The 12287-nt window shown below is 41.9% G+C and overlaps 1 protein-coding gene across 8 annotated transcripts in view; it reads right to left on the reverse strand.

The window, feature by feature from the left end:
* DGKQ (diacylglycerol kinase theta) overlaps positions 1-12287 on the reverse strand; it is a 99043-nt gene that overhangs the window by 31929 nt on the left and 54827 nt on the right. For all 8 annotated transcript variants that reach the window (XR_012670896.1, XR_012670897.1, XR_012670895.1 and 5 more), the window contains 6 exons: positions 8809-8909; positions 7065-7288; positions 6135-6225; positions 2206-2260; positions 986-1047; positions 602-752 (listed from right to left, as the gene is read on the reverse strand). Coding sequence is in view for 5 of the 8 variants with exons in the window: in XM_075136872.1 (XP_074992973.1) it covers positions 602-752; positions 986-1047; positions 2206-2260; positions 6135-6225; positions 7065-7288; positions 8809-8909 (684 nt within the window). In the remaining 3 variants the exon portion in view is untranslated. The remainder of the gene's footprint in view (positions 1-601; positions 753-985; positions 1048-2205; positions 2261-6134; positions 6226-7064; positions 7289-8808; positions 8910-12287) is intronic.

A 12287-nucleotide genomic window follows, 5' to 3' on the forward strand; every position in this document is an offset into this window, starting at 1 on the left:
TTGGGAAAAATGCTTCGTTTCCTGAAACAAAAAGCATGACGCATTCCTGACACTGTTTATAGAACACGTTGCTTGAAAGAGTATCATGAAAAATCAATTACACTTCTTTGAAAAATAAAAATAAATTCTTTTCACTGAGTGCTTGTCCGTATGTGTGTGCAGACACTGCTCACTCTTCTCCATGACCAGGCACAGAGATCATCAACAACATCCGTGCCCACGCAAAAAATGTCAGAGGTTAATAAAAGCGAGAAACTTTCATGCACAGGGAATTAAACTGCACTGCCATAATTTGAATGGTGTAAGGTATGTACGGTTCACTTCAAAAAGTGATGCTTTTTCACTAAAAAAACATGGTGTGGTCACACATAGCTCAAGTAATGCAATAATAATTCTGTGAATAATGAGCTGTCACATCTCTCATGGAACCATGAGCATGTTAAAAGGAATAAAAAAGCCCCCTGTGAGAGTATAAGGCAGACTGATTTTTCAAATAAGGTCAGAAAATGTTAAGAAAAAAAATAATAAAAAGGAGCAATAGATGCTACTACGTTTTATTTTGTACGAGTGAATATATCTCAAAATGCACCTGTTTACTTACTTTTGATAGCTAATTCATCCTTGAGAATATGTGTGTATTCTTCAGGGGAAAGCTGAGGTGGAAGACCACCAACAAATAAATTTACTCGCACAATGGATTTACTGTTTTCCACAATGTAAAATCTTGTTTGATTCATCTGACGTATTGAAGTCTACCAAAATAAAGAAAAACAAATGACGTGACAGTTGGCAAAAAGATATCGTGAAACAAAATCAAGTACTCTACGCCTAGAGAATATCATGAACAGAAACAAACTTCAGTCCAAGCACTTAGCTTCTCTACAGATGAGCCAGCTGGGGGTGTAACCGATTACTTACTTTTTCTGTAAGAAAGGGGACTCCCTGCTTGCTGTAAAAAAGGATCATGTTTCTTTTTCAAATTTACCTTTCTTACGTCCTTGAGTCTGTTAAGAATCAGTTCCTGATTGTCCAAGACCATGCGCTGAACTAGAGACAGCAAGAACATTAATCATGTTTGAAAGCACTGTAAGTTATTATCAGGCTCAATTAAACAAAAAAAATGCAAAAAAATTTTAGGGAAAATTCACAACTCTGCGTACAACTAACATTAACATAAAGGACCACGCAGACCTGAATTACTCATTATTCCACAGAAAAACTACATAGGTGCTTTGAACAGTCTGATTTTGTTCACAGTTCTTGAACATCACCCTCCTTTAAAAAAAGGCAGAAACAGCTTGAAGCTACTCAAAAGACAAGCAGTTCTTTGGTAACAAGCTAACTGTTTGACAGAAGACTTTAAAACTACATTCGCTGACAACTACAGTAATAACCAACTTCTGTATTTTATTAAAATATTAAAACAATTATAACAACTTCTAGCTAAAGCAAGGTTATAAATGATGCTTTAAAACAGAGCACCAGAAACCACCAAGGTAAGACACAAGGCTACAATAACCTTATAAAACAACTTATTGATAATGCTCAGAAAGAAAGCAAAGTATCAGGCCAGTATTTGAACTACAAAGATATTTACTCGCATGTGACCAGGGCATCATCAGGCTACTTCAGTGGCTTTATTTATCTCTCCATGCAGCCTTACAAATAATGAAGCACAAAGGGATGTGAACTTGGAGAACTTCAGCTCCTGCAGGATCACAAACCTCTTGAGCAATGCTGGGACTGCGTATTTCTGTCCTTCATAACGCACACACATACTCCTTGGACTACCTCAGGACTCGAATTTGCTCTTGTTTGGGGGCAGTGTCGGGGAAAGAGGACAGAAGGAAGGGAGCCAACTGAACTTTATAATTAATCTTTACTAAATAACTGCAGTTAAGAAAATTACGTCAGTTAAAGGCAGCTCCCCAAAACAGGGCTCTTTGCCAAAGTGCCAATACCCACCAGAAACCACTAATAAACCTTTATGTGATCATGAAGAAAGAGAAAGAACCATATTCCCACAGGACACCCAAGACCGAAAAGAACCAGCAGCACTTCTGATTAAGTATTTCAACATGATGCTGAAGTTTCATTTGTGAAGGCATTTACTGTAAAAAATTAACTGTGACTGTGTTAAAAGGGAAAAAAAAACACTAGAAGATCCATTACAGATGTGCCTTTGGCCAGTGCTCCTTCACTTACCTTGCTTGCTGCCCATAAGCACTTCCACCAATTTGAAATTCTGCAGGCATTCTGTCTGCCAAAAGATGCAACAAGTAAATGCAGTTTCTGAACAAAATGTAATTTTGTCAGATGTTTACATTAAAGTTATACACTGCATGCACAGAGCATGGAAATTTAAACATTTTTAAATCAACCACAATGTTCTTCCCCTAACCCACTCCTCCTGAGCCAGGAATAATCTTCATTTTACACACTCAGCCTTCCACACATGGCATCAGGCTCCTGTGCTCTTAACAACGTCAGCATTCTCGCAGCCCCATGGTGAAGGGGCACGTGTAAAGCACACTTAACTCTACCCCCCTTCAGTGACCAGCAGCTCAACTAGGATATTTCCAGAGTGTACATCCAGAGAAAGTGTGAAGACTGGGAATGAACCTGCCTCTTTGAGAAGATGGCCCACGAACCAGGCTTGGCAAAAGCAGGCTGATCAGTCCCCATCTTCTGGGGCACTCCACCGGTAGCTGATGGAACGAAACCCTCTTCACATGTGCCACAGTCCCTTCTCCAAACTATACTGCCAGGGACTACCTGAGTCCCTCGCAGCCGAATGAGAAAAGCTGGCACAGCCAAGAGTTGAACCATTTACTAGGATTACTGCAACCCTGGAAACATGTGACACTCAGATTGAGGAAGTCTTTTAATTTTTGGCCTTGAGACTCAGAGATCAAATGATCTTGCTTCACATGTCATCAACAGGAGTGTTAAAAACCTTAACTGCTAACATTTGCTTTGCCTGAAATTTGATGAGAGCAACTTGGAGAGGATTTTCAGGCAAATACTGGCTTTTAAAAAGAGATTTCTTGTATGTGCATCTTCATACAGAAAAGGGAGAAAACCCTTTAAAAAACCTATCAATATCAGAGAAATTGCAATTAAGCCAAGGAATTAAGTCTCTTACAACATAAAACTAGCTTCCGAAATACAGAGATGTGAAGATCAGAGTACCCAACTACCCTGTTTGACAGTTGCTTTTTTCAGATGAGACAAGAACTTCAGACAAGATTTTCCAAGTTTTGTGAAAAGGTCCACAACACTTGAGGAAAAGGACTGAAACCAAATCTAGAACCATCCTATGGTACAAAACGAGCTGCATGCACTACATGGCTGTGTACACCTACAGAGAGATCTACAATTATCACCTACTGCAGATAGCTAGCCACATGCATGTTCCTACGTACCCTGTAATTAACCACAAAAAGCAGTGGTCACCCTCTGTGAGCACGGCTGTTTCCTGGAGCAGCGGAAGCATGCTGATCTGCTGGTGTGCTCAGAAGCCCCAACTGCTGAAAGAAATGTGCATGCTGTAGCTTCATGGCTCTACACCTCTGTGTCGGATTGAGACTGCCAGTGCCTTGGCACACTTCTACTGCAAATTCTACTAACGTGTTTCCTAAAAGTCATGCTATCTTGGCACCAACTGTAAGAAAGACAGGCAGACTGAAAAGAGATCATCTTCCAAGGAAAAACGTGCATCTACAAGATTGCAAGATGTATCTAATCATTTCCAATGAGGTGGGAAGGAATGCAGATGGTAAAGAATGTGGGTGCCATTCAGGCTTGAGCCCTTCCTTGTAGCCCTTGAGGACTACAGAAATGTTGTTTGCCACTGTAGGGAGAAAATTTGTGCGGCCAAAGCTCGCTTAGAGTTCAAGCTGGCCAGCACTGTGAAGGACAACAAAAAGGGCTTTTTAAAATATGTTAAAAAGCAAAAGAAGGATCAGAGATAACATTGGTCCATTACTTAACGAGGTCGAGTGGAGATGTGGAGATGTTTAATGCCTTCTTAGCCTCTGTCTTCAACACCGATGGTGGGCCCTGGGACCCCTGGAGCCCTGTGTTGGAGGACCATAGCCCAGTGGGATGATAAACTCCCAGCTGACCCTGAACTTGTTCAAGACTTGCTGCTCCAGCTGGATGCACATAAACCTGTGGGGCCCGATGGAATTCATCCCAGGGTACTGAAAGAGCTGGCCAATGCCATCGCGGGACCTCTCTCCATTATTTTTCAACAGTCTTAGGAGTCTGGAGAGGTCCCAGTCGACTGGAAGCTGGCAAATGTTGTTCCAATTTTCAAGAAGGGTAAGAAGGAAGACCCTGATAATTACAGGCCTGTCAGTCCCACTTCAGTGCCTAGTAAAATTATGGAGAAGGTTATTCCGGGAGTTTTTGAGGAACACTTGAGAGACAACGCAGTCATTGGTCATAGCCAGCATGGGTTTATGAGAGGGAAGTCCTGCTTAACAAACTTAATTTCCTTTTATGACAAGGTCACCGATCTAGTTGACCAAGGGAAGCCAGTGGATGTGGTGGGTTTGGATTTTAGCAAAGCTTTTGATACTGTCTCTCACAGTACCCTTCTGGATAACCTGTCCAGCACACAGCTAGACAAGTCCATAATACGTTGGGTGAGCAACTGGCTGACGGGTTGTGCTGAAAGGGTTACAGTAAATGGGGTTACAACAGGCTGGCGGCCAGTCACCAGTGGGGTTCCCCAGGACTCAATTTTAGGGCCGGTGCTCTTTAATGTTTTTATAAATGATCTGGACGCAAGAATCAAATGCACATTAAGTAAGTTTGCCGATGATACTAAACTAGGAGGAGCTGTGGACTCCCTCAAGGGTAGAGAGGCCTTACAGAGAGATCTGGATAGGCTAGAGAGCTGGGCAATCACCAACTGTATGAAATTTAACAAGAGCAAGTGCCGGATTCTCCACTTGGGACAGGGTAATCCTGGTTATATGTACAAACTGCGGGACGAGAGGCTGAAGAACAGTCCCAACGGAAAGAGATCTGGGGGTTTGGGTTGATGGCAAATTGAATATGAGTCAACAGTGTGCCCAGGCAGCCAAAAGGGCCAACCATGCCCTGGGGTGCATCAAGCGCAGCATAGCCAGCCGGTTGAGGGAGGTGTTTGTCCCACTCTACACTGCACTGGTGCGGCCCCATCTTGAGTCCTGTGTGCAGTTTTGGGCGCCTCAATACAAGAAGGACATCAAACTATGAGAGTGCGTCCAGAGGAGGGTGACCAAGATGGTGAAAGGGCTCACGGGCAAGACTTACAACGTGCGGCTGAGGTCACTTGGTTTGTTCAGCTTGGAGAAGAGAAGGCTGAGGGGTGACCCCATTGCACTCTACAACTTCCTCAAAGGGGGCAGCAGAGGGGGAGGTGCTGATCTCCGCTCTCTGGTGATCAGTGATAGGACACGAGGAAACGGAATGAAGCTGCATTGGGGCAGTTCAGATTGGACATTAGGAAAAGGTTCTTCTCTGAAAGGGTGGTCGGTCACCGGAACAGGCTCCCCAGGGAAGCGGTCATGGCACCAAGCCTGTCAGAGTTCAAGGAGCATCTGGATGACGCTCTTAGTCATATGGTTTAGTTTTAGGTAGTCCTGCGAGGAACAAGGAGTTGGACTCGATAATCCTTATGGGTCCCTTCCAACTTGAGATATTCTATGATTCTGTGATTTCCTTTGCAGAGCAGCGCAAAGAAGTAGGAGACAAGCATAATCATCCTAGCAGTGACTGCCAGTTTCCCAACAAGGAAGATTAGCAGTGTAATTACATACAAGTGTATTTTAAATATCTCAACACATAAACAACCAGGAAAAATATACTACATGCCAAGAATCATTGTGTTCATACAAGTAAATCTGCTTGACCCAGAAAGACTGATGGTGACTTCCAGTACAGAGCAACCAAGTCTACTATCAAGACTGCAGAAAGTTTTGAGCACCATACCAGTCACAAGAGATCACCTACCAAACATCAGCAACATTCACATTAACCGCAAATGGACTGATTATAATTTTTCTAAAGAGAAAAACATACACACCCCACATCAGGATTATGCAGGTGGTATATGGACATGCTTATGATTTTTCATTTACCTGTCTTCCAAGTAATGGAAGCACTTCTTTGATCACAGTCTGTGTAGTGCTATCCTTATTTACTCGTAGAGAAACATATGCCATTCCCACCCTAAAGAGAAAAGAAATACTTATTTTAGACAATCATTTGACCTATCTTGCATTTACCTTTTTTACCTAAGTGGCAAATTTTCTATGGGGGTAGGCTGAAATTTTTATTAGTTGAAGAACATTGTTCACTGAGGCTCATGGCAGATGCAGTATTAGCCCAACAGACAAGCAAAGACTTTCATCTCAAGGAACTCGTCACTACAATTGTAGCACTGCAAATTAGTTTCTTCCTGTTCTGTACACAGAATTACCTGTAAGTCTTTCATAAAATTTGGCAATGTAGTTGCATAAGTAAAATAAAAAAATGTTTAAATTTTATCCCACTGCTCTTAAGAAATTAATAGGTCACCAGCCAGTCTTGTTTCCACTGCTAAACATGCTTAAAATGTATATTGTCTCAGTGGTAAATGGAACAGATTTTTTCGCTTTACTTTTTCCTCCTATTCTTACATCAGAAGTTACACTGAATTCTTCCTACTTAATATTTCTTATAAAAAGCCATCAAGCTTTCAAGTGATGTGTATGTCATCATTGTTTACAGATGCAGTTAATGTAAAGTTGCATCTTCTTGGCTAAACACATGATAATAGAACTGCACAAGTTGCACAGTATGATCTGCGCACGTAAAGAAACCCACGAGCACATTTCCAGGCACGGAAATGAATAGTATGTATATTACTCATTCAGAAAAATAAACAGAAGAATCCTGAAATAATAAGAAGAAACTACATTCTCTGTTATACTTGTGCGACTTCAATAACTGAAACACACGAGACTAGACTACAGAGGACAAATGTAGCCAAGCAGGATAACCTTGTGATAAAGGAGGAAAACACTCACTTCAGCCAGGCAGGATAAATTCTGATTACTTCCTCGTCCTTTGGTTTGGCTCTGATGATCCAAGCTTCAGGAATGGATTCTCGGAATACTGAGCCCAAGTTGCTGTCCTCTGCAGCATCGTTCCTGTTGATAACATCATCAGACAGCAGTGCCTGCTGTGTAAAGGTCTGAAGCTCATACTCCTGCTGGTCATCATTTATGTAGTATGCCCTCAAAGCAGCCTCCTACAACACAGCAAGATAAATTAACATTTTCTTGAAAGGACACCATATAATACCTGTATAGCCATAGACATTTATAAATACCTTACTTATGGAACCAACCTTTAATACATGTTTTAAGCGCAGAACAGTGGGTAAATAGCAATGGGAAAAACCAAAACATGAACAAAGTTTTGAAAACAAATTTTAGTGGAAGATACAAAAGGAAAACTTGAGATATCAATGGATTTGAACACAACACACAGTATTTTTGTCAAGTGATAGTAATTTTAACTCCATAGATCAAACATAAATTGCAGCACCAATAAAGCTACACTCACTGCATGCGAAATTTACTCTACAAGGAAAATGGTAAATTCCACTTGACTGTGCCCAACTCTGCATATTCAATCTTCTTGCTCTAAGGGGATACTGAAAATTAAGTGTGCTTCTCAGCCACAAGGCTGCCCTGAACCCATACACCTGTGAAGTGGCTGTCCTTGGAAGATGCAAGCAGTCAAAGGAATTTTACATCCATTACTGGCCCATGCCTGCAGCACCTCTGCTAACACAGATGCTGCGTAACACAGACGCTGCAGTGAATATAGTCCAGTAAGTCACTTATGAGAACTGGTATTAATCTGCCCTGGCATCATAAACAGCAGACTGATAAAATGTGCTTGAAAGGCAAGTAGCACTTCTAATTAAAGTGTTTTCAGCACTGCACACAATTTTTCTTGAAGATCTTTGACATGCAGAACACTACAAACCATTTTCAAAACTCTTGTTGATTTTGAGCACAATATCATGGTAAAAATCTTAATGAGCTGTAGGTTTAAATTGTCAAAATTCTGATGTAATAAATTCTCCAGACTCCTGTGCCAAGTCCTTTATGACTCTGAGTCCTCACCATGCTCAGTTCTACTGTGCACCACCCCACACCTGCTCTGGGCTTCATTTCTGCACAGCATGGGGTCTCTGCTCAGCCCATAAATTAAGATCTGTACAGAACATTTGATTTAGTACTGAGTCATGTTTCCACCCCAGATGGAGCACTGGAAAAGCTAGGGAGTGGCCACTATGTGGTCGATAATTCATTACTTTCACAGCCAAGGACTGGAAGTAACTATGGCATGCTTCAGACTTCCAAGGTGATTAATTGAAGTGCAATAGCGGTGGCTGTCCAGGATAAAGGCCAAACCACTAAATACTATAGAAGAGGAGCAAGATCTAAGGAGTTGATTATCCAAGATTTGCTCACACCAATAAAATCCGTCTTCAGTGTCACACAGGGAAGGAGAATGACTGCTTAACATGTGATATGCAGTGGTCCCCATTATGCTATAGATATGTAGGCCACCACTTCTTCAGATGTTCTAAAATAAGAGCACTACATGAAGTCAAATTACATTGTATTATAGCCCATTTACAAATTTTGTTGTTGTTGAGTTACATTTGTAGAACTGTTAGCTTTTGACTATTGTAATATACACTCATATGCCCCTTTATCACACGGGAATATTGACCTTCACCAGGTATCTTACCACAACTTCTTCATTTTTTGCAATCCTTGGAACTGAAATCAGTCGAAATTGATTGCGTTTCACTGCATCATTCCCATCAAATATCTTTAATGTTTGTTTACCTGAATGAAAACAATTATTGTATTTCAATACACACCCCTCAAATCATAAAGCTACCTGAATAGGAAGCATACAACGGAACTATTAAAAACCTGCTTTTAACCCACTGAGCTGTTTCTTCATCACAAGCTTTGAGGCTGAATCTTTTCAATTTTCTTTTGTTACTGTTCATTTAAAATAGGAGTACATTCGCAGAGAAAAGTGGGAAGAGTATTTCAAGCAATCAGTTTTATCCTGGCTTTTGATATAACTGTTAATATATAACTATACTGCTTATGTAATCACTTCTTCATTCTCATCATTCAAGATTGCATTTATTATTGACCAGTTCAACAACTTGAAAACCAAGACAGAGTGCCATCACCTTCAGAACATCTCCCAAAGCACTGCCAGTTCTGAGAGCATCCTTCCGAAGAAAGTCCTTAAAATAGCTGGTTAACTGTACAGACAGCAGGAGAAAATAGAGGAACAACAGAAAAACTAGAAGAAAGAAGGCATGGCACATGAAGAACTACAACCCTTTGCTGTGTTTCATTTCACTAAAGCCTTATCAAATCTGTGCTCAAACCATGGAACACAGGTTGTTGCACAGACATCTCTGAAAGGGTGAAGAGTTAAGGATTTCAGGTTCACCTCTCACAAAGATGAGTTAAGAGTCAGTCTGGTACTGTGCACTGTATGACAAAGTTTCTCTCTTATTTAAGTGACTATTTTAAAAGCGAGGTTGCAGGAGGCACACCTGGATGAGCAAGGAGCTCCTGACTTAACTCTACCATTAAAAGCATGCGCACACGAGGCAGAAGCAGAATTGGGTGAGGTGGAAGGAGTATAGAGACACTGTCCAAACATGCAGGGATGGGCTTGGGGAAGCTAAAGCCCATATGGAGCTGAATCTGGCAAGGGACATGAAGGGCAGCAATAAAGGTTTCTACAGGTACATCAAAAGGATGGCTAGTGAAAATGTGGGTCTGCTGATGAATGGGAATTGGGACCTGGTCTTAAAGGACGTGGAGAAGGCTGAGGCACTGATTGCCGCCTTTGCCTTGGTCTTTACTGGTAGGACGAGCCATCAGCAATCCCAAGGCTCCTGAGACCAGTGGGAAGGACTGGGCAAGGAAGACTTGCCCTCAGTGGGGTAGGATTAGGCTAGGGAACATTTAAACAAACTGGACATGCACAAGTCCATGGGTCTGTTCCAATGCACCCACGGGTGCTGAGGAAGCTGGCTGATGTTGTTGATTATTTTGTCATGGTGGTTTGTGGGAGGGTCCTGAGGACTGGAAGAAAGCAAGTATCACCCTTACCTTCAGGAAGGGTGGGAAGGAGGATGTGAGGAACCGCAGGCTGATTAGCCTGACTTCAATCCCTGGGAAGGTAATTGAGCAACTAATCCTGGAAATAATTTTTAAACATACTAAGGAGTAGCAGTAGTCAGCACAGACCTATCAAGGGAAATCATACTTAACCAACATGGTAGCTTTCTATGATGAGACAGCTGGCTAGGTGGATAAGGGAAGAGCATCGGATGTTGTTTTTATTTACTTTAGTAAGGCTTTTGACACTGTCTCCCTTAACAGCCTCATAGACAAATGGATGAAGTACAGACTAGGTAAGTGGAGAGAGAGGTAGTACTGCTGCACTCAAAGGGTTGTCTACAGAAGTATGAAGTCCAGCTGTAGACCAGTCACTAGTGGAGTACTCTTGCAAGTCGATAATGAAGCCGATATTGTTTAGCCTCTTCACCTAGATGATGGGACAGAGTACATCCTCAGCATGTTTGCAAAGGACACAAGACTGGGAGGAGTACTTGACAGACCAGATGGGTGTGCTGCCATTCAGAGGGACCTCGACACGCTGGAGAAATGCGCCACCAAAAATCTCATAAAGTTCAATACAGTGAAATGCCAAGTCCTGTACCCGGACAGGAATAACCCAGGCAGGAGATTATCTGGCTGGAAAGCAGCTTGGCAGAGATACCCTGGGGTCCTGCTGGACACCAACTTGACCATAAGCCAGCAACATGCCCTTACAGCAAAGATGGCCAACAGCATCCTGGGCTGCATTACTAACAGCACTGCCAGCAGGTTGACAGAGATGATTATTTCCCTCTACTTAGCCTTGCCAAGACCTCGCTGGGAGAGCTGTGCCTAGTCCTGGGCTCTCCAGTACAAGACAGACATGGATGTACTGGAGCGAATGCAGGGAGGGCCCATGAAGACGATGATGGGACTGGAGCATCTCTCATACGAGGAGAGGCTGAGAGAGCTGGGAGTGTTCATGCTTTTATTGATACCGGGGGTTGCCCCGACCCAGTAGGAGGACCTTGCACTTGTCCTTGTTGAACTTCATGAGGTTCGCATGGGCCCATTCCTTAATCCTGTCAAGGTCCCTCTGGATGGTATCCCCTCCCTCTAGCGAATCAACTGCACCACTCAGCCTGGTGTCATCCACAAACTTACTGAAGGTGCACTCGATCCCACTATCTGTCATTGATGAAGATAATAAATATCACTGGTCCCAGTACGGACCCTTGAGGGACACCACCCGTTACTGGTTTCCACTTGGACATTGATGTGAAAGCACAAAGGGTTTAAGCAGGAAGCAAAAGAACTAAAATCCTAAATGAAAGTCAAATTGAAGAAGCAAAAATTACTTTTAGAAACAGATTTCTGTCAGAGTGATCTCCATGGTGACTTCAGCATAGACAAAAATTACTGCCTTTCTAAACGGTATCTACAACATGACAGATCTTTGGGCTTCTCATTTTGCAAGCTTACTTCTGGCTCCTGTCAAGAAGAATGAACTTTGGAAACACAGCTCTAATTTCTTCTTTCCTATATGACTATTCCTCAAGTACTCTTTTGAGAGTAGCTAGCAGAAACCTTTTACAATATCTGTTTAAGAAAAATAATCACACAATTTCCACCTGCAATGTACACTCTTTACAGCAATGGAGAATAAATTATTCTACTGGAGAAGTGAGCTTGGGATAGATGATATGATACATCCGGACTTTTCAAGTATTTTTTTTTAATATGAAAAGCACAGGATTTGGCTTTTCAGTTTTCCAATTATCAGCTTAATGGTTGTGTCTGTTGTAAATTTTTTTTTAGTCACAATGTAAGGAACATTTAAATATCATCAACTCTCACTTCTAAAGTATCCTTGAAACTCTATTGCCATTGCATTGAGACTATAGGACACTTCAGAAAGTTATCCACTCCTTTAAACCCTGCTGGATTAATGTCAGAAAAAGTGAAATTCTTTTAGAAACAGATTTCTGCCAGAGTGATCTCCATAGTGATTTTAGCATAGACAAATTTTAACCAAAAGACACACTGTGTCCTGGGTGACCTTCTTTAGGGCTAACACAACTTGAG

This window comes from Calonectris borealis, chromosome Z (genome assembly GCF_964195595.1).
Source record: "Calonectris borealis chromosome Z, bCalBor7.hap1.2, whole genome shotgun sequence".
In the NCBI taxonomy this organism is placed as follows: domain Eukaryota; kingdom Metazoa; phylum Chordata; class Aves; order Procellariiformes; family Procellariidae; genus Calonectris; species Calonectris borealis.